This window comes from Eretmochelys imbricata, chromosome 3 (genome assembly GCF_965152235.1).
Source record: "Eretmochelys imbricata isolate rEreImb1 chromosome 3, rEreImb1.hap1, whole genome shotgun sequence".
NCBI classification, from domain to species: Eukaryota; Metazoa; Chordata; order Testudines; family Cheloniidae; genus Eretmochelys; species Eretmochelys imbricata.
The window spans coordinates 204,014,111-204,036,890 of NC_135574.1; the positions used below are offsets into that span (position 1 = coordinate 204,014,111).

At 41.9% G+C, this 22,780-nt stretch overlaps 1 protein-coding gene across 1 annotated transcript; it reads right to left on the minus strand.

The window, feature by feature from the left end:
* Positions 1-5,904: 5,904 nt before the first annotated feature.
* CHGB (chromogranin B) lies at positions 5,905-22,474 on the minus strand. The gene is made up of 5 exons (XM_077812061.1): positions 22,426-22,474; positions 16,390-16,433; positions 12,929-13,022; positions 8,631-10,432; positions 5,905-6,285 (listed from the first exon to the last, which is right to left on the minus strand). The coding sequence occupies exons 1-5, from the start codon at positions 22,472-22,474 to the stop codon at positions 6,202-6,204; spliced, it is 2,073 nt and encodes a 690-aa protein (XP_077668187.1). The 3' UTR covers positions 5,905-6,201.
* Between the last annotated feature and the right edge of the window lie 306 nt (positions 22,475-22,780).

Here is a 22,780-nt window from a genome sequence, read left to right on the forward strand (position 1 = left end):
CACATTTTGTTTTATTTTCTTCTTTTTTGGGGAAAAAGCTTTTGGGTGGGGGCAAGGGAGGTTATGATACAAAAACCACCCAAATCCTGTATCAGGAACCAGTAGCATGGACCACTAGACCCATGTGTCTCCAAGCAGGCTTCTGCTTGATTCCAAGCCTCCAGATCCTAATGGAGAATCAGAGCTCAGGGATGGAAGCTATATTTCAGGTATTTTAAAAAAATATTTAGATTACATTAAAATGTAAAGTGTTGCACACAGTTTGACAAGGTAAACACTTTATGGCATACTACTAGCTAATAATCTAATCGAAATATAAAGTATGCATTTTAAAGAAGTTATATATATATTTATTAATCATAAGTAAAATGACTACAATAGATTGAGCTTTTTTTGCCTCCAGGTCCCTTTGCTAATTTGTGCCTTTACAGTCCTATTCTGCCTTGTTACTGAGTGAAAGACCCATACAAACTGGAAGAAACTGACTATATTGGGGAAATGACAAAATTGACTGCAGAAAGTGCTGGCATATGCACAAAGTAAACTGAAAAAGAGAATGGTTCCCTCTAATCTTTCAGTAATTTTAAGTGTTACAAATAGAAAATCAGCAGTAAAAAAAAATTTCCAATATGTGACTTAATGTCCTTTTAATTAGTTATCTGGAAAAGAGTCTTGCTGCATTTAATCTAATCTAATTTTTCTAGGACTTTTTTGGGGCAGAGAGTGGGGTGAATTCCTTATCTCACACATGCACTTGAATTCAGTGAAGACAGAGGTTGAGATTTTCAAAGATGCTTAAAATTATTGCATATATATATTACTGCTAAGTGAGGCAGGCTGACCCAGAGTGATGGATATGGGGATGGAAGTTAAGGGCTCATTAGTTATCCTGACTCCATTTGCTTCCTGCATTGTGATGTTGTTTTAAATTGCCATTGCGGTATGCCTCAATTTCCCCACCTGTAAGACATAACTGGTACCTACCTGCCACATTCATTGAGTTCTTGAGATGCTTAATTAGTTGTTTTTCCAGTACTGTGAAGGTGTAAGTCTCTGTATAAGTGATCAATATTAAGGTACTGTTGATTGCCTAACCTAATCTTTGAAACTGGATTACCCCATTTGAAACATGAGAAACAGGATGTAATGCTGATTGTCATGCAGATGTCCTAATTCAAGAAAAAATGCTGTCTGATACTTTGTATAGTTCAGTGACAAAATAAATTGGTTGTAGAAGAGACTGAAACATGAACACAGAGAGAAATTACTTATTTAAAACCAGATTCCTCAGATTAGCTTGATTTCATTTGCATTAGACACTCTGTTTGACAATCTGTTTCAGAATTAATTCCTGTCACTGAACCACATTATCTAATTTTAAAATTCACCATAATCCTTTTTTCCCCAAGTTTTAATGCTGCTTGTAAGAAGAATGAGTATTCATTTAATATAAGACATATATTAGCAGTCAAGTGGAATGTTGCATTTCAGACCAACAATTTTATGCATAATGTAATACGTGAAACACAGTGCATATCAAATTAGGACAACTGACGTGCATCTGTGCATATTATGTAGCTGATAAATGTCCACGCATGTTGATTATCATATAAACATATAACAAAGTCTTAAAAGCTGTCTTGGAGAGTAAAGCACTAAGGCATAAATTATAGTTGCTACAATTTGCATAAGCTTCCTGCTAGTGTATTTTGGGCTTCACAATTTTACAAATTACTGTGTAATTTTAAGGGAATTTTAGAGCAACTGTGAAGAATTAGATTACAGCACATAAGGTTTGTGTGTGTCTGATACGTATTGAAAATCAAGTTGATGACATGAAAAGAACTCCGTTTCCACACTTTTAAAAAAAAAAAAAAGAGGGTAGGATACCTAGGTGTAGTACTGATCACGTAGACAATAAACCTAAAGTCCACAGCACACAGTAAATTGATACGGTTAGATTGTGACAAAGTGGTCAGTAGACAGTAAAGGAAGTGAAGAAGGGGAGATAAAAGTGAGAGATGTTATGAAAAACAGAACTGTCCATGTTATAAGAGGAATGTGGGCTACAGGACCAACAAGTACTGCAAAGGCTGCTGCAATGAGAAACCCTGGTTCAGGTGGTGCTAGTCATATGGGTCTAGTAATTTCACGTTTGTCAAGATAAGCCTGAATGCCTTGCTGAAATCTTTACTGGTGATCAGTTGTTGAGCTGCGAGAGCTGGTGTGCTGCTTTAGAGTTTCAGTGCTCACAGATCTATAGTTCAAGTTGCTAAAGAACTTGCATTCAGGCGTGCATAACTAAATGAAATAGTCCAGGCCTATTCCCTGTCAGAGGGTGACTTTTTAAAAAAAGTTTGTGTAAAAATAGTTGTCCTGGTTTTTTTAACAAGAGCGAAAAGATACTTTTTTTTTTAAGTGTAATATTTTTTAAACAGCTCTGCTGCCGAAACACCTGTGGCTAGGACGTTGAATTTTGGCAGGGAAAAAACTGTCACAGAGCAGAACTGGCTTTGTGAAAATCGATTTTTTTTTTTTTGATTGGCAGAGTTTAGCTGGCTGCCAGTTGCAGTTGGCACATTCCAGATAGTAGAAGTGGGCTTTGTATTTCAGTTCGAAGGCACTGAAGATGGTGGTCTGATCTCTCTTGAAAGTGCACTGATGGCATGTGGTTTTCCTGTCACCCTTAGCCAGGATGAATCTCAACCAGCTCTCTCTCATTCAAGCTTCAGGTTTGTCTGGACACTGAAGTATGTCGGCTGTTTTCCCTGGGTCTGATGAAATGGTGGCACAGACCTGGGTGTTGAGGAATTATATATGCTGACCAGGAGGTTGGCAGAATGGAGCTGGATGGAACCTTGTGTGAGAGGAGGAGGCAAGCAACTTCTGAGTCCTATCCCGTGCTACATCTTGAGGAGACAAATGGAGCCACTTGAGCAATTCCATTTTTGCTGGCTAGCATCCTCAGACTTGTCAAAGAAAACTCCAGGTCAGTAATACTAGAGGCCATAGCTGCTAGAGCTGAAAGAGTAAGCATGGACTGCGTTACAGCATGGGAGTTCTTTACTAAATGCAGCATTGCAACATCAAGTGGAAGCATCCTTATTTTCCACAGCTAGGGTTTCAGTGGCAAACTACATTTCTTTGACTGGTTTCAGAGTAACAGCCATGTTAGTCTGTATTCGCAAAAAGAAAAGGAGGACTTGTGGCATCTTAGAGACTAACCAATTTATTTGAGCATGAGCTTTCGTGAGCTACAGCTCACTTCATCGGATGCATTTCTTTGACTAACATTTCTTAAATGACCAAGAAATGGCAGGATGCAAAAGATAAGTGGCTACTCTCTGGTGTTGAGATGACAGCAAACCTCTTAAAAGCTTTCAGGAACTGAAAAGTTTGTAGTTGGAGCTGTTCTAAGTGTGTTTTGCAATTGTGCATTGATGGTTTCAATTTTGCTAATGTGTGATTTTTAGAGTTGGAGGGGAGTTCTTAATGCCTGATCATCTCATCTTACTTTTTAAAATGAAAGTTATCTAGCCCTCAGGGTTGTATAATGTCTTCTGCAGTTTCCACGGTATGCATCCGATGAAGTGAGCTGTAGCTCACGAAAGCTCATGCTCAGATAAATTGGTTAGTCTCTAAGGTGCCACAAGTCCTCCTTTTCTTTTTGCGAATACAGACTAACACGGCTGCTACTCTGAAACCTGTAGAATAAACTTGAAAATGTGAACCCTAAGTGCACGTGCACTACAAGGCAAATAAGAGAGAACCAAAAACTTACTTTAAAAGTATCAATTTTTAAGTCAACCATGACTTTTGGGGCCTGATGCTTGATTTTTGAATACTTGGGGTTGATAATATCAGTTTATTTAGCATCAATCCACCAGAAAATAATTAAATAATTGTGTCTGGCACCTTATCAGCTTTTTAAAGGTCTGAAAGAAGCATGCAGACCACTCATTTCTTCCTGCAATATTTACGCATTTAGGGCCTGCTCCTGCTCCAATTGAAGTCAATGACACATCTGCCAGTGAAATCCTGGTCCTCATCCAAGTCACTGGCAAAACTGCCCTTGCCTTCAATGGGGCCAGGGTTTCACCCTCAGTGACTTAAATGGGACAGACTCAAGCCCTTGAGTAGTCCTATTAAACTCAGTGCGAGTAGCACGTGCCTAAGTGTTTGCAGGAGTACCTTCAAATGTAGTTTTGCTTTGAGCTGCTTTGCAATGTTAGATTTAGGCTGAAATATTTTAATAAGCAGATGGCTAGTTGGATTAAAATAGTCCAGGGCAGAACATATGCTGTGATACAGACAGGCAACATGTCACACTTTAAATAAGTGTATCCCTCCCCCATGTTACACAGTGAAGAGACATTGTCATGACAACTTTTTTTTTTTTTTTTTAATTTAGATAAACTGGTTAAACTTGAGCTCGAGACATACAAATTGTCTTGAAGCTATTTAAGGGGAAATTCCTTGTGCTGTTGTGTGGTGCCATATGATTCATGAGTAGCTGTTTCTACAGCCCTGCTACTCGTTGTTCTTAGCAAGGAATCAGACTGTATTATGGAGATCCAAGCCCTGTACCCGTTGCTCATTCACTGAGGAACTTGGCCCATTTAAAACTCTCCTAATCCACACGCTTTATCATTTGGCACTTGTGTGCAAAGGATGACTAGTGTGGTGTGATGTGCGGCCTCTATTACTGAGAAATTATGGATGAGATGATGTAACCCCTACAATGGGGAGCACCTACTCACACAAATTAAGTTAATGAGAGTACTCCCAGAATAAGGAACTACTCAATTTGAACAAGTGTGGTATAATCTGGTCCTACTTTTTCAGTCTACAGCAGTGCATGTTTTAACACAATTAAACATTATAAAGTACCAAAATAAACAACCACATGCGTTTGATACAATAACATTGCAAAACTTATTTACTGAAACTAATTTAATTTACTGACCGTAGTAGGGTGGTTACCTGTTCCTGCCCTGTAGGACTTAAAAGCCAGCCCTGGGAGAGAGCCAGGGCTGAGGGCAAGAGAAGCTAGGCTGATTGGGGAAATGGCTGCAGCTGGGCCATGTCCCAATCAGGCCACAGCTGGGCTTATAAAGGGGCTGCTAGGCTGAAGCCTTAGCCAGAGTGTGTCTCTGTGTTCAGAGAGGGAAGGGCCTGGCTGCAGGGACCTGAGGGAGTATCAAGATTGGAACAGGGCTGAGGGGGAAAGGCCTTGGGAGCAGGGGAGCTCCGGCCTGGAAACCCCCAGGCTGCCAGGCCTAGATTAGGGCCTATTAGGTACTGGGGTTGCAAGGAGGCAGCAGGTCCAAACCCCCCTCACCTGTGATGAGTGGCTGATACACTGCAGTCTACCCCAGGGCGTGGGGCTAAGCGATGACTGGCAGCAGCCTAGACTCAGGTAAGGTGGGGATAGTGGGCGGGGAGGGGAGACCCGTAGGGATTGTTGGGGTTTACTGCCAGGGGGCAGCACCCCAGTGGGAGGAGGCACCAGGTCCTGGGAGGGACTGGGGCCGGCGCTAAGGCAGATCACCAGACAGCAGAGGGCGCTCCAGAGGCTGATGAGCTAATTCCCAAGGACAACCAGCAGGAGGCGCTGCCGGGTGAGTCCGGCTCTATTATACTGACAATGAATTTGAGTCATTGGTGCAAACCATCAAGGTTCTGGCATGTTTTGCATGCTCTTGCTATCTAGAAGATAAAGAAAATGTGCATGTGGTTCTATTTCAACCTTCAGAAATAACATCCAGAAACTACATTTCAGTGTTTTATTTAATCTGTTTGTCTGATCTGGGTTACTTGAAAATAATCCACAAAATTTAGACCAAAACAAGTCAAGCCAGGAGGAGGATTCTGGTCCAAGATCAATGTTTTTATTATTTCAAACTCAAACAAATATAATTCTGAAGAACACAAATACAATTATTTCCACAAGCATATTAAAATATCTGCCTTACATGTAAGTTTATGTCCTAGAATTCATGCTAGTTGGATCTCAATAGCATAACTGCAAATTAAAGACATTTCCAGCTGTGTAAATCACTACACTTCAGTGGACAGTAAACTGCATTTCCTGTCTTAGGGTAAATAACACTTCAGTGGCAGTGAATTACCAAGAGATATAGGTATTTTATGTAAATAAAGCTACACCTAGCTTTGAAATATACCCACTCTACACAGTCTTCATCCCCTCCTGTTATCGTTGAACTTCTCAGCTATTTTCTGCAGTTCCAAATCCATAGCAGCCAGATTTTCCAGCTCTTTTTCCTATGAAGCATTGAAACCAAGATCATTTTAGGGCATGGCACAGGTAGGCAAATGTTCTTTTGTACTACAAAAAATAGAGACTAAGACATGTTTACTCAAAAACACCTCCATTCGATTCAGAGCTGATAAAGCCAGAAGGGACCACTGTGAATCATCTAGTCTGACCACCTACATAACATGAACCATAGAACTCTCCTGAATTAATTCCTATTTGAACTAAATAGAGCCAAAGTCAGCACTGTTTACTCAGGCAAAACTCTCATTAACCTGAATGGTATTTTTGCCTGGGCAAGCAGTAGTGGTGGGCGAAATTTTTTTCAACCAACTTTTTTAGTGGGAAAAATGCTGAGTTGGCAACCCAAAATGTTTTTCAAATTTGTGTTTTCACCAAACAATTAATTTCAAAAACATTTCTGACACTCCCTCCCCCCCCTGCAAAAAAAAATTTTTTTAAAGAAAATCTGATTTATTCTGTCATTTTCAAAATTAAATGGGTTGATTTTTTTCCAGTTTGAAATGACTTCGCTTCAAAGCTAACATTAACCTAATTTTTTTAAATGTAAAAATTATCAAAGTGAAACAGTTTTTTGTCAAAACAGAACATTTTGTTCAACCCAAAATGACATTTTCTGTCGCTTTGCTTTGCTGAAAATTTTAAAAAAAAATTGTTTTGACCAACAACTTATTTTTCACTTTTCAAAATTGTCAATGAACAAAAAAAAGGGGGTTTGCCCAGCTCTAGTAAGGAGCCCTGAATAGGGTCGGACTCTGGAGTTAGGGTGCACTTGATGACCTAATGATGACTGTACATTTCTGATTATTATGTAGCTGATGTTTCTTCTTCCTTTTTAAAATGCTGTGAGGCACTCAAATTCTGTGGTGGAAGATGGTATTTGTACCAAGGTAAAGAAATAGATTAGGTAGATGGTAGTTAATGTACAGTAGTCTCATAACTTGCCAGTTTTCCCTTCCATACATAAAGGTACCTCAATAGCTGCAGGCTTCCCTTGTAGTTCCCACTATTTACTGTCAAATTCCTTTTATACTATAAATATTGATGTAAAGTTATTTAGTTGTCTAGAGTGAGTGGTTAGTTTGAGTGATCACTGCACATTTATAGGATAGTGGAAATCACTCTACGTCTGGCTTCACAGCACTGTTTTCCGTTCAATAATTGCCTGGACAAACAGTGTATGTCATGTGTCCTAATACAGAAGGGGTATATTCTGCAAAAATATGGCTGTACAGGAGATCAGACTATTACCATAATTTAAAAACAGGATTTACTCTATGCCAACTGCCTCTCTATCATACAGCACCTTCCCCAATTTATGTGCAATCTCCTGTTGCTACTACTATCCAGAGTACTTCACTAACCACACTAAGGGAATGTCCCCAGCGTCCTTGTTCTGTGCTCTGAGGCCAAACCATAAGTCCATCAGCTTTTAAGTCTTATGCTAGCTACTTTCTTTATGAACTTCTGTGCTAGTATTCCACATGTTGCTAATCCTAACCGCTTGAGATCACACATATTTAGGTTAAGATCCAGGCAAGCTCGTTGGAAGTTTGTGATCACAACAAAGATTACACTGTGGTTCTATTTTATGAGACACATAAATGGCACAATATGGAAATTCACATACAAAATCAAATTCCTCCCAGGGAAACTCTTACGCATCTACTGCTGTATATTAAGAGGATTGTTCTCTATTCCATGTGCACGCAACTCCTATTACCTCCTTCCCTCTTGCCAAAGATACCAGGTAGATGCAACACATCACCAATTCAGCTGCATACATCTGATGTGTGCTGACATTCTGCTCTTACCTGCAGAACATGCATTGAAATGGCTGGACTGGAGCATATTGTGAGATCTAGCAATCTGTGTGTGTTCTGATGTGGGGCATTAGACTATTTGGAGACTGTGAGGATGTGTGTAATGTGCCTTTAAAATTAGTTCTGGAAGTGCACATCAGCACAGCTCCACTGAATTCAGTCAAGCCACTCTGATTTATATCAGGACCTGGCCCTTAATGAAATTTCAGTACATTTCTTGTGATGTTTCGCTCTGAGATTCTACTGGGGGGAGGGAGAGCTCAATGGTTTGAGCATTGGCCTGCTAAACCCGGGGTTGTGAGTTCAATCCTTGAGGGGACCATTGAGAGATCTGGGGCAAAAATTGGGGATTGGCCCTGCTTTGAGCAGGGGTTGGACTAGATGACCTCCTGAGGTCCCTTCCAACCCTATGATTCTATGATATCATTTTTGTAGGTGGAGCTAAAGTCTGAGCTTGTTAAGTAATATCAGTGTCACTTTTCTTTTCATAGAAACTCATAAACACGTACCTCCTCTTCCGTCAGAGGCCTCTGGCTGAGATTTCCCTTGTCGCTCCTGATCATGTGACGCTTTTTTAGGTCTTCCCCAGAATTGTACAGTTCTGGAAATTCAGCTGATTTCTTCCTGTAATTCAGAAGCTGGGCGAGTTGATCCATCCTGTCATACTGTCTTTTTATATCAGGTTTGCGGAGCCTTCCGAGATTTCTCTTCTCGCCGTGCCCGTGATTCAGACCATCCAGAAGTTGCTTTTTCTCCCACCAGTCATAGTCATATTCAGGGAAGAAATTCTTCTCATTCAGGCTGGGTCTACTTTCCTGTTCACTCCCCAGAATCTGGTCCCCCATATTATCCTTTTTGTCCAAGTGCCTGCTTTTCCACTGTAGGCGGTCGTAGAAGGGACTGTACCGAATTGCGGCTCTTTTCTCATTCTCTGCAGGGAAGTGACTCTTATACTCCTTCTCCCCATACCTCACTTTCTCCACACTATCCTCATTGTCTTGTTTCTGATCCTCACTGTCATGTCTCTTTTCTATTTCAGCATCCACCTCGTCGTAGCCAGGATAGTGCCTTTTCTCCTTGCTGTCCCTCTCCTCAGTGCTGTAGTGCCCTGTCGACTGTCCTTTGCTCTCTCCGCTGTGCAGCTTGTGTGTCTCCTCATCTTCCCCATCGTGGAGGTGGTGTCTGCCCTCATCATGATGTCTCTTCTCATCCCTGCTGCTGTGACCATGGTACTTATCCAGCTCTTCCTCACTCTCTTCACTGTGGTGTTTCCTCCCCTCATAGTGATGTCTCACTGCCTCATGTGGTTCATCGTGGTGTCTCTTTTTCTCATGTCGTTCTTCCTCGCTTTCCCCACTAAGGTGGTGCCTCTTGTCTTCCTCTTCACTGTTCTCCTTGTTCTGTACTCTCTGCTCTCTGTACTCCTCGCTCTCGCGGCCGGCGTGCCTCTTCTCCTCCACATCTTCAGAGCTGCGTTTCCCATAATAATTCCTCTTCTCCTCACGATGATGTTCTGGCTCTTCATAATGGTGTTTCTGGTAGTGGCTCTTTTTATCCCAGAATCGGTTCTCTTCCTCATTTGATTCCTCAAGCGAGTTCCTTTTCTCACCCTCGTGATCTTGCCTCTCTTTGGAGGAGTCGCCCACTCTGTGCTTTCTGTGATTATGTCTTGCTTGGTAGTGCCGTTTTTCTTCCTCAGCTTCTTCACTCTCCTCAGATTCTTCACGCCCTCTGTACTGGTAGGAACCGTGTTCCTTAGACTCATGCTGATTCCTTTCGCTGCTTTCCTCCTCCTCTTCCTCCTCCTCCTCCTCCTCCCCCCTTTCATGGCTTCTCTTTTCATTGCTGTGCATCTTTTCCTCAGAGTGCCTGTGACTCACAGAGTGTCTATCATCCCCAGGAGAGAATTCCTCCATGCTTTTAGCTACAGAGTGAGACCTTTTGTCTGGAAGCTCTCCTGACTCTTCAGCATGATGCCTCTTTTCTTTGCTTCCTTCTTCACTGTGGTTATTTCTCTTATAGCTATTCTCATCATCCTCTTCTTCCTCACCTCTTATGTCCAGATGGTGCTTTTTTTCTCCGTTATGGATTCTACTCTCATGAGAATGACTATCCCCATTGTGTTTTTCCTCCTCTCCCCTGCTCTCATCTTCCTCATGATGGTGTTTCTCTTCATTTGCTTCCTTCTGACCTCTCTCTTCCTCTACACTTGCATGCTGATGCTTTTCATCCTCCGACCATTCTTTCAAATGCCTCACTTCAAGCTGCTCCTCCTCGTTTTCATTTTTCTTCTCTGCTTTATGCCTGCCACCTACAAAAACAAAAATTATGTTCAAAAATGTTAACCCAACTCTTCTTCATTAACATTCTTCATTCAGAATAAGAGGACTAGTTTTTGATGCCGCTAAATTGGTCGGATTGAATTTTTTATGCAAAAAAATAAATAAATAAAATGTATTTTTAAAGCTGGTCAAACCTTTCTAAAAACTATTAAAAATTGCCATTCATTTTTCTTTTAATTTGCTGGTGTTTTTCAACCAGTTCTAATACTAAGCACTTTTAGCTCACTTTACAGTCAATGGGAGATATAGACCATCTTTCAAAGTCAGTCCTTAATTGTTCCAATTCATGCACCCTAAGACCATTCCAAATTGCCCAGATAAAGTGACTGGTATATAGAATGAACATCATACTCAAAGCAAATAGAAAAATCTTTCAAGGTTTTTGAATGCATAGTACCAAAGTGATACCAAGTTATGATACTGTAGTTATTAGACTTAAATCTCGCACTCTGTGGTGTTTCCAAAATATTAAATAAGAGCCTGATTCTGATATCAGTTGTAATAGTATTATATGTACACATGGTATGGTGTAACTCCATTGAATTCAGTGGAGATATTCCCGATTTACACCTGTGTGAGTGAGATCAGAATCAAAAACTTGAAGATATGCAGATTGTAACATCACAGTTTAATATGTCTTACTTTGTATAGACCGCATCTGTGTTTCTTGGTGCTCTAGAAAGAGGTCTGTCTACATTTATAGCATCCTCTAACATCACAAAAATTGTTCTTCTTTAGCGGAAGACAGCTAATACATATGCCAACAAGAAATTATATAACAGGATGTCAAGAATGGAATGCAAGGTGTCCAAGCTGCTATCAGTTTGGGTCTTAGATACAGTAGTAAGGATAAGCACATTCAGCTTAAAGAGCTATAATCAAGGCCAAGATTTTCAAAAAGGACTAATGATTTTGAATGCCTCAATTTTTGGATTTCCAACTTGAGACCCCTTAAACGGGCTTGAAATTCAGCCCTTTATGAAAATCAGGCAGCGTTAGGGGGCTTCAAATTGGCCACCCAAAAATTGAGACATTCAAAATCACTCCTGATTTTTTAAAATCTCAGCCAAATTTGCGCCAGCTGTGTTTGAAAAGCAATGACAATCACCATGTTCTAATCATTGTGCTAGGCTGCAGATTATCATTCTACTGAGAGAAGTATCAAATGTGGACTTTTATTGCTTTTCTTGATAGGTAAGCTCCAGTCTTTTTATTTTTCTGTAAATTAAACATCAGTTGGAAAGACGAAAAAAGCAAGTCCTGTAGTTTGCCACACTGTTAAGTTTTTAGCCACCGTTCACTATAGCTATTAATAAACTATGCAAGTAGGTTTATGCCTGTCTCTTTGTGCTAAATTCCATGACTGACCCTGAGGAGATTTGCTACTAGCACGAGACCTGAGAGGATAATTTTCAGTTCCTTGGAGCATTCCTCCAGGGCTCTGAATTCTGGACACAGCATTGGCTGCCTAGTAGTTTCGGGATGGATATGAACCCCTGAATAGGCTGGTACCTGCCTACTTGAAACACTGCTTCTTTCCAATGTAACACTGACACAGTTGTCATCAGCAAAAGCACTCAAGCTGGAGGCTTGCTGGTTTAAAGAGCAGCTGCTGGCAAACTCCTTCCATTTTGCAATGCATTCTCTGTTTTGTCAGAAATAGCCCAAATTTGTTCCTCTTCAGGGCTTGCTGAAAAACTCGTCTATTTTCTCATGCTTCACAAGAGATGTTAAGCATAGGAAATCAGTTATTTGTTTCATTGTCTTTTGTCTGGCCAGATGATTGGTTTAGCCTGGGATTCTTAATCCATTGTTAGCCACCAGCTCAAGGCCAGCCTAAATTAACCCAGGCCTCTGTCTATTGAAGGCAATGGTAGTTTTGACATTGAAATCAATAGGAAGAGGAGCGTGCCCTATAATATTCAGGTGTTTGTAATGCTGGGTAGAATGCACTCTGAACATTATTTTGCTAGAGTTATCGACAACAGACTTAATCCTCCACCCTTTACTCTTCTGAGTATTCCTTACTTGCATGTGTAGTCCCACTTCAACGGGATTGCTCACACAAAAAAAGATTACTCAACTTTAAAGATGACTTATCAGTAAGATCAGGGTCTTAACTTATTTTTTCATGGTCAGTAATTCTACTGTTCATGTTGCAAAATTACTTCCTTTCATATCTGCATTTTGGAAAAACAAACAATGGCTTTTCATAACACTTGAAAAATATGGTTTGGATTCAGAGCTCAGAAAAAACAAAAATGATGATATTTTAAGAAGTACTATTAACCTTGAAGACATTTTTCTTAGACATGAAATTAAAATGGCAAATGCATCTGCCCTATAAAATGAGAACACATCGTAAAGTCATTGTGTTTATAAAATTGTCACATCTACCAAATTCTCTTCCTCAGCAATGACACTGATTCAATGAGCATCTCAAATTCATTTAGTATTGCACTTACTCTTCTTAAGGATATCTTTGCACAGAGGATTTATTGGTGGAGCGTTTGGTTTAGACAGAGCGGTAGAGAGAATTTCCACTATACATCGTGTTACCTAGAAGAAGCAGTAGTTGGAGAAAAGCACAGTTCAAGTGTAAAACTTTTTAAAATTCTGCATATGTCCAATCATGCATTATCAGAGAGATGTTTAGCTGTGACTCAAGAAGATCTGGGTTCCCATCTCTACCAGAGACTTCCTGTGTAACCTTGTGCAGGTCACTTCATCTCTCTGCACCTCAGTTCCATGTCGATAGAATGGGGATGATAATGGTTCATTTCTCCCACCTTTTGTTTACTTAGATAACAGACTCTTCAGGGGTGGGCCTTTTGTTATGGATCTGTGCAGTGCCTAGCAAAATGGGGCTCTGATCTCCTCTTCTATGCACTATTAGCGTACAAATAATAAGTAATATCTGCAACGTTTAGGATTTGTACTGGTAAAATGATTTTAAAAAGAGAAGGAATGTGTCCAGTGGCTTGAATAGAGGGCTGGTTTTAATACTTGGCTCTACTTCACAAATCACCTGTGTCTCAGGTGACTCATAATTAATTAATTTTGTAAATCACATTGAGGTCATAACAGGGTAGCTGGCCCATTCAATGAAACTGAGCTCAGCTCTCCTATTCTGGTCCACAGGCTCCCAGCTGGACCAATTAAGAGGGCAAGGCAGCAAGTGGAGGCTATGAAAGGTGAGTCAGGAAGGGTAGGAGAGGAGAGCTGCCAGAGAGAGAAGGTGGTTCTTGGGATAAGGCTGAAAAGTAGCAAGAGGGGTTTGCTGCCTGGCATTGCCCAGCCACAGAGTCGCAGCTGGAGAGCTGAAGGCAGGAGGATTAGCAGAGGGAGATGCCTGCTGGCTCTGAGATAGAGTTAAAGGCCAGAGAAGGCAGAAGGAAGGGGAAGCAGCTTCCTTGCTGATGTCTCCTTGCTGGAGAGCTGGATCCTGAGGAACAATGAGAGGGCTGAGGGGAGTGCAGAATGCTTCCCTGCCAACGATACTCCCAGCAGAGAGTCTGGGGGTTCCCCTTAGGAAGAGTGGGGTTGCACCCTAGCGGGAAGAGCTGGGACCGCTGTCCTGGCAGAGGGACAAAGGAGGACTGACAGAGTCCAGGTGTGACGTAAGGTGCCAGAATGTGGTATGTGTTATGTCAATGATGCAGAGGACATGTGAGTTTGAGAGACTACTTGCACTGATTTCAGAGTAGCAGCCGTGTTAATCTGTATCCGCAAAAAGAAAAGGAGTACTTGTGGCACCTTAGAAACTAACAAATTTATTTGAGCATAAGCTTTTGTGAGCTACAGCTCACTTCATCGGATGCATTCAGTGGAAAATACAGTGGGGAGATTTATATACACAGAGAACATGAAACAATGAGTGTTATCATACACACGTAATGAGAGTGATCAGGTAAGGTGAGCTATTACCAGCAGGAGAGCGGGGGGTGGGGTGGGGGAGACCTTTTGTAGTGATGATCAAGGTGGGTCATTTCCAGCAGTTGACAAGAACGTCTGAGGAACAGTGCGGGGGTGGGGGGGAATAAACATGGGGAAATAGTTTTACTTTGTGTAATGACCCATCCACTCCCAGTCTTTATTCAAGCCTAAGTTAATTGTATCCAGTTTGCAAATTAATTCCAATTCAGCAGTCTCTCAGTGGGGTCTGTTTCTGAAGGTTTTTTTTTGTTGAAGAATTGCCACTTTTAGGTCTGTAATCGAGTGACCAAAGAGATTGAAGTGTTCTCCGACTGGTTTTTGAATGTTATAATTCTTGACGTCTGATTTGTGTCCATTTATTCTTTTACATAGAGGCTGTCCAGTTTGACCAATGTACATGGCAGAGGGGCATTGCTGGCACATGATGGCATATATCACATTGGTAGATGTGCAGGTGAACGAGCCTCTGATAGTGTGGCTGATGTGATTAGGCCCTATGATGGTGTCCCCTGAATAGATATGTGGACACAGTTAGCAACGGGCTTTGTTGCAAGGATAGGTTCCTGGGTTAGTGGTTCTGTTGTGTGGTGTGTGGTTGCTGGTGAGTATTTGCTTCAGGTTGCGGGGCTGTCACTACAAAAGGTGTCCCCTTCCCCCTCCCCCTCCCCCCGCTCTCCTGCTGGTAATAGCTCACCTTACCTGATCACTCTCGTTACAGTGTGTATGGTAACACCCATTGGTTCATGTTCTCTGTGTATATAAAGCTCCCCACTGTATCTTCCACTGAATGCATCTGACGAAGTGAGCTGTAGCTCACGAAAGCTTATGCTCAAATAAATTTGTTAGTCTCTAAGGTGCCACAAGTCCTCCTTTTCTTTTTACTTGCACTGAGGTGATCTGAATTATGCTTTGGGGGGGGTTTCAACTGTTTTATTAATAAACTCTGTATGGACTGGAAGCTAAGCGTCCATAGAGTAACTGGGGACTTAAAAGGGAAACTGAGATGAGGGGCCACTTGCAGGGCTGCACTGGGGCCACGAGGGAATGCCTGGGAGGCGTCCACTCATTTATAGAGTTCCTTACAGTAAATATTCCATAGAAGTGCAAAGTACTGTCATAAACAACACATGGTGTTAAACAGGAGCCTTTAGAAAAATAACTTTAAAAAACCAGAACATAGAAACATCTTTTTCCTGGCTATCACGTTGTAGAGTATGTACAAGGATGTGGTGTGCTGTAAAGGGTTTATTGGCTGAGTTTGGGGTGACCACATGGCTCGGGAGTGCCAGTCAAACCAGATCACACCATTATATATTCTGTATATGCCACATGTTTTATAGCCAGTTATTTCAGAAATGCGATATTGAGTCTCAATAAGTACTTTTTTTCCCAAGTCTGTGCTATATAATGCCTGATTCTTAGTAGCAAGAGTTCAACTGTATAGTCCTCTGAAGGAAAAGAAAATTAACTAATAAAATGTAAAAATAAAAGAAATCTAAATGTTCTAAAATAGCTTTTTCCCTACATAACAATGTAATGTAATTTTAAGGGCTTTCTGGAGCTAATAACAAAACACACAGGGCTTCTGTTTTTTAATAGTTAAAGCTTCTAATTATCTGAAGGGATTTCAACACTGTTGTAGGATCCTCAGTCAGTTAGGCATTGAAAACAAAATTTTCTGAAGGGATTTCAGCTCTTAGGAGCCAAAATCCTATTGACAATGGGATTTAGGCTTCTAAGCACCTAAATCCATTTTGCAAAGGCGATTTAGGCTCCTCAGTCAGTTAGGCATTGCAACACTGAGTGCAGCAGTGCCTAAATATCTTTTTAACACTCTGGGTTTAAGGAGCCTGTTGAAAGCTGATGGGATTTAGGTGCCTATGTAACTTAAGTGCTTTTGAAAATGTTACCCCAAGTGTTAAAAATTGGTGGAGAGTATTTTTGATTGAAACTTTCTACATACAACACTTTATGGGATATGGCTACTCACCATTTCTTCAACATGGTCTTTTTCCATTGACATGGAACTGACACCTAGAAGGGGGAAAATTTACAATATCATGGATTCATACAACACAAAAGCCAACATTAATCTTACTGACCAGAGTCATTGGGCAAATTGACCTCGAATCGGCTGTTTGCAGGTGCAGCCAAGAGTTATTTTATATTATACCTATCTAAAGTACCTGCTGGCCTGGGTTGTGGGCTGGCATTAGAGAACAGGAAACTGGAATCTAGACTCTTGGGTTCTATTCCCTTGTCTGTTCCTGAGTGATTATGTGACTCTGGATAAGCGATTTAGTTTCTGAGAGATGCCCATTTGTAACAGCATAGAATAGCTTTCTCCCCGGGGCATTGTATGGCTTTAATTAATGTTTGAAGCTCAGATTTATATTCTCATAGTTCGGCAACACATTTCAACCCACATGTTATTTCTGTGGCGGCTGTTGACATTTCTAGCATAAGAAGGAAACACAGAAAAGCCATTGCCCTTCTGATCATGTGAGGGCCAATTAAAGAGCTGTATAGTGAGTTATCTCATGTAGATGTGACCACTTTAAGGGCCCATATTCATTCTCAGCTTCTACTCCAACTTCTCGGTAGGGTGCAGAAGGTCTCCTGTGGAGACACTCAGAGCTCTGAGTAGGATTGGAAGCCCAAACTTGGGAATGGAAAGCAGCCATCATGCCCCCTCCAACTGGGACCTCCAGAGGTTGAGTGAAGCTTGAACACTGAGGCATTTGTTGGGGAAAAAGTATAGCCAAGATGTCATGGAGATGGGTTGATCCAGCAAAGTTTCTTCTTTACTCCCCTCCAGGCCATTGCATAGGAGGCTGCTAACTCCCAAGGGAGGGAAGTTGCAGAATTCCCTCCCCTCTCCCGCCAAGGGTATCAAGACTAGGCTAGCACCAGGAAGATATAATTAACACTGCCATGCACAAGTGTTAGTGACTCTGTCCCAAGCTGTTGACATTTGTGAAGGAGCTGCTGAGTGTGAATAGATCATTTTTACTCTGTTTATTTCATTCATTAGTGCTACAATAGGCTCTTTTACTGCTTAACAAGCATTGTTACTGTCCAGTAATAAACCTTGTAGAATCACATGAATGGGACTCTATGGGTTTTTTCAGAGATGGAATTAGATAAGGTGGCCAGCCAGACATAACTATGCAGAAGCAAGGGGCTTTGGAGTGAAGCCTGTCTCTGTTCCTTTGCTTCACCATATTGTGTATAGTAATGCAAATAAAGATCACATTCAACTCAACTGTTGCCTTCTTTTTGACCCTATGACTGGTGGGATTTGGAAGATGGGCACAATAAAGCAGCCTAAGAGAAAATTGAGCCAGTCTGCCCCCTCTCAAAAAGAACCAGCAAATTCTGTGAGGCTGACTTCATCCACTCAACAGAGAGGAGTCTGTGGTTTTGCATTGTCAGTTGGGAGCAAGACCTTCCAACCCCATGGTATATGGGTTTGTAGAGTCAGGAGCCTGTTTCACGCATGACTGAATCTCTGTAGCTCCAATGGCCTACCTTCTACATCCAGCAGTATGGATATAGCAGATGTGCTACCATTGGCTGGTTTTCCCCTATGACTCCAGAGTTGAAGCCCTAGAGGGGACCCAGAAGTAGTTAATGCAGCTCCAAACTGTAATAAGTCCCTACCTAATCATTTCTAACAGAACTCCAGTTGGTGTGCAGGCGAGGGTGCTGTTTAAAGCTAATCACACTCCTTCACCATTAGTATTTGGGGCTGACTGAAGCAGGTTATTTATTTAAGTAACAGGAAGAAATAACATACCAAATAACCACAGTACTGATGGTGTTGGAATCTAACCTACCTTCATCCTCAGGCATACACGCAGTGACCTGTTCCAGAAACTATCTCTGAGAGAGAGAACAGGAAATGTGGCACCGTACAATGTCCTGCAGGGTATGTGGCAGCTTTCCAGTTCCTATTAAAACTTATCCCTGGAGAGCACATCACTTGCCCCCTTCCACACACACTAAGTACAGTAGAGGCTCCTGTGCTTGGGGTCCCCCTGTAGGGTCACCCCCTGGATCCCAGTGTGGGGAGAACAGCGTAATGGAGGTGGTGCTTCCCCTCTCATCATGTGTAAGCTGAGGGGATGATCCAGCTCATAGCCTCTTCTCACCTTTGTGAGTTGGTGTGACTCATTCCATCAGAAAACATAGGAGCACTTGCAAAGTTTGCTGCACAAATGTGAATAAACTGTTGCCTGCGGCTGTTTTGTGTCCTTTCTAATGATCCAGCCACAGAGCACCCCATCTGATTGACACTTGTTTAATTTGGTAAGACACAGAATATAAAATGTCTTCATCCCTTGATCACTTTAAAATATTAACAATCCTAACTCTATGCAGTCTCTTGAGTAGTAAGTGCATGTTAATATAGGAATCAAGACAGCGCTGTGCCATTCAGTCATTCCAAAACTCCAGTTTCTCCAAGAGTCACGGGCAGATAAATGTTCTGCAAGCAGCATTTGTCTGATGATGAAAGATGACATTCCAAGGCCAATAAAAGGTGTGAGGCCATCATAACGATGTTGGGAGAAATAGAGAATATTGGACAACTGTCATATTAGCCCTCCATGGGGGAATAAAATGAATATCAAATTCACATGAGAGCTGAAAAAAAAATATACGAGGCAGATTCTCTGCTGTGGCGCAGATCCACTCAAAGCAGCAGAGGGGAAGCCATCAGGCAGCCAATCTGCTCTGTTCTTCCCTGCTGTAGGTTGCTCTAACCTGTGCCAGCTGGCAAGAGTCCCAATGGACTGGCTGCCAGCTGGGGACAGCTGGAGTACAGCACTCTCTGGCTATATAGTCATCCTGCACTGGGTTGCAGTGGGTGCATGTAGGAGCTTTCTACACAGGTTCTGTAGCTGTTTGGGAGATGGAGATGTTTTCACTGCCTCAGCAGCACAAAGGATTGGAGCAGGGCAGTGAATCTGCCCTATATGTCTTTTCTCTCACATATACAGCTCTAGCTTGATAAAGTGGGAACAAAATCAGGAAGAGTACAGAAAAGCAAACCCTATATTTTAAACACTGTCTCAACTTTATTTTTAGTACCTACCTGGTAGACATCATATGCACATTTCCCCCTCCTGTATCAAATATGTTTAGGCCATGAAAACCAGATGGCCTGATTTTCAAAGGTGTTGAGTGATCACAAATACCACTAAAAGCATGAGAACTGCAGGTGCTCACCACTTTCAAAAAAGTAAGCCATAAATCAGCATTAGTTTTACTCGCATCAATTTATGCTTGTTTTGTTGTAGCCATGTAGATTCTCCGATAGGTCACTGTTTCAAATTTTCATCAGTGCTGATGACTCACGACAGCACAATCCCTGACTGAAATGGAAATTTCAAGCAAAAATTCTTTTTTTAACAAAGATCATATAAGTCCAAGTTTGGTAGGAGTGAAAATAAAATTCAGAAGGCTGCAGGAATTGGTGAGTTTAAAAAAAAAAGACTTGCCAATCCTATAGTTTACCTACCCCTGTGACTTTTGAAAGCTATACAGTCAAAATAAGAAATTGCATTTACATAGTGTTGGCTGTGATGTCACATCCAAATAAAAATATACAAGAAAGGCCTGATCCAAAGCCCAGTGAAGCAATGGACCAACTCTGATGGTCTTCAGTGAGCTTTTTGGATTAGGCCCTATATGTAAGCATTTATCTCTTCCTTTTTCATTTCTGCTTTATTATAGCAACAAGACACTTGAGATAGTTCATTTTGTGAAAGTATTGCACTTCTATAGCTGGGTTTACTCTGCTTTCCATTTGATGCCTCTTTGTGTATCTAAACCTGAAATAATAATATCCCAGAAATGCACTGTTAGCCTTTAAATTTCCCTAATGAAATTAGGTAGTGTGTATAAGAAAATATTCATTTTGGTTTTAGTTATAGAGCTCATGTAAATTGCTTGAGTTAAGTTTAATATAAAAACCTGTGAAATCAAAACATGAACAAAAATCTCTATTCCCTGAAAATACTAGCTTTGCTACTTTAAAATCAGCTCCCTATTATATTTTGCCAGTTGCTTCTAATTAACTTATTTTGCATAAAATTAGACTAAAAACCTTCAGACGTCAATGTAATTGTCATACTGGAGATAAAGTAAACAGATGGTTGTGAGTAGTGTAAGGTGAGTAGAGCTTTTGAGTAGTGTAAGGAAAAGGTGTATTAAAAAAATTGATCCTTAGCACTAATTATACAGTTAACAGGGTAGGAAGATTACCAAGCACTACAGTGAACAGATGCTTACTCTGAATAATACCTTACTCTGTGATGAGTCCCACTGAAATCAATGGGAATAGTGGAGGAATTGGGTACTACACAATGAGAGTAAGGGTAGCAGAATCAGATCCCAAATGAATAGAAGCAGAATACAGAATAAGAATATGGTTTATGAAAGGCTAAATTGGCAAAGCCATTCAAGAAGACACTATGTTTCTGCATCCTTACTTTTAACATATTAAAGATTTCTAAAATCGGGCATATGAATACAATTCATTGGTAAATTTAACAGGAATTCCATGTATGTAATATTACTGCTTAACCATCCATGAAGAGTATATTGATTTTTGTGAATGCTTTCCCTTTAAATTTCTAGAAACACCTTGTATTTAGCCAACACCCATTACATAGAAACCGTTGCCTGCCGAAGCACCTCTCCATAGTCGTACTGTTCATTCTGAGCATCTTGTTAAATCTCCAGGGGTCTTCATGTCCAGCTTTTGCAGAGGACTATGCAAACTCGCAGACCATTTGACAGAAATAAACCACTCAATTAGCAGGTTTTCTCCTCTTCCAGAATTCAGGTCTGTTTGACAGTTGCAGCAAATAAATCTATCCTTTGATTTCAAGTGATCCATTAGTTTCAGTAAGGAGGCAACGTGCCGCCATCCATGCTCAATCTAAATAATTAAAGTGGGGTGGATAGAAATGACGACAAAATCTCAACAGATGGCGTAATCCTCCAGGACAAAACATTTCCCTTCTCAATGCAGGTAAAATTTCCCTCCAACAGCAAGAGGTTTTTTTGGTCAGTTGGTTGGACATTTTTTTGTTCTTTTTTTATTTTTTAAGAGTACGCTGACTAACATAAACTAAAAACCAAACACCACTTTGTCAAAAAATCTACCCGAAGTTTTAATTCACTTACCGTGTTAAACGGAATCCGCATAGTAGATTTTTTCCCAATGACATTTTTTTTTAACATCTCAACCAGTTAATACGATGGGAGTTAGAGAAGAGACAAAGACACCTATTACCTGTTTGTATTCTCCTAAATCCAATATGGGGACCATTTCCTCTCTTTATTTTTGATTACTTTCAACTGTCCTAATTTCTGTCCAGTCTGTCTAGTAAAGTTAAAGCAGTCAGGGTTATTTCTAATCTGAGCCACAAATGACCAAATTTGGGTGTTTGTATTTGCAAGTGCTCACACTATCTATCACACACACACACACACACACACTGATATATACATGATACCAGTGTCTGTGTAGATATAAAAGAAGCATGCAGTCTACAGTCTCTATATACGTACACACAATATACTCTCCCGCCTCAGAGGGGTAGCCGTCTTAGTCTGGATCTGTAAAAGCGGCAAAGAGTCCCGTGGCACCTTGTAGGCTAACAGACCTATTGGAGCATGAGCTTTCCTGGGTGAATGCCCACCTCGTGGGATACATACTCTGTGTACACAGGAGATGTAGCTCCAGCCACTGACGGTGGGCACAATTCAGGGGTGGCTACATGACTAACACCCGCAGAACAGAGGGGCGGGTGGGTGACATTCTCTCTCCAGCTATCGCCCAGACAGACCGGCCGACCCGAGGGGCCGGGTCTTGGGCGCCCCCCCCCCACACACACACACGGGTCTGTAGCCGCGGGAGCGGGGGTCCCTGTGCGGCGGAGCTGTCCGGTGCCCGGTGCTGCAGGCTGCGGGCCGGGGGCAGCCCGCTCTCCAGGGTGCTGAAGGCACTCACCTGCCAGCGCGGCGGCTCCCAGCAGGCTGAGCAGCGCCAAGGGCGGCATGGCGCGGGGCGCGGGCGCGGGCTGCTGCACGGGCTGCTCTGGCCGCGCCGCCGCCCTGCCGCGCTATTTAAAGGGGGAGCGGGGGCGGCGCGACCAGCCTGGCGGCTGGGGGGGGGGCGGGATCCGGCGCGATCCCGCCCGCGGCCTGCGTCACGGAGCCCCCGGCGGGGCCCGAGCCGGAGCCTCCTTCCCGCCCCCCGCCACACACAGACCCGCTTCCCCACCTCCACCCCCCGCCACACACAGACCCCCCCTTCACCTCCCCGCCACACACAGACCCCCCCATTCACTCCCCCACCACACACA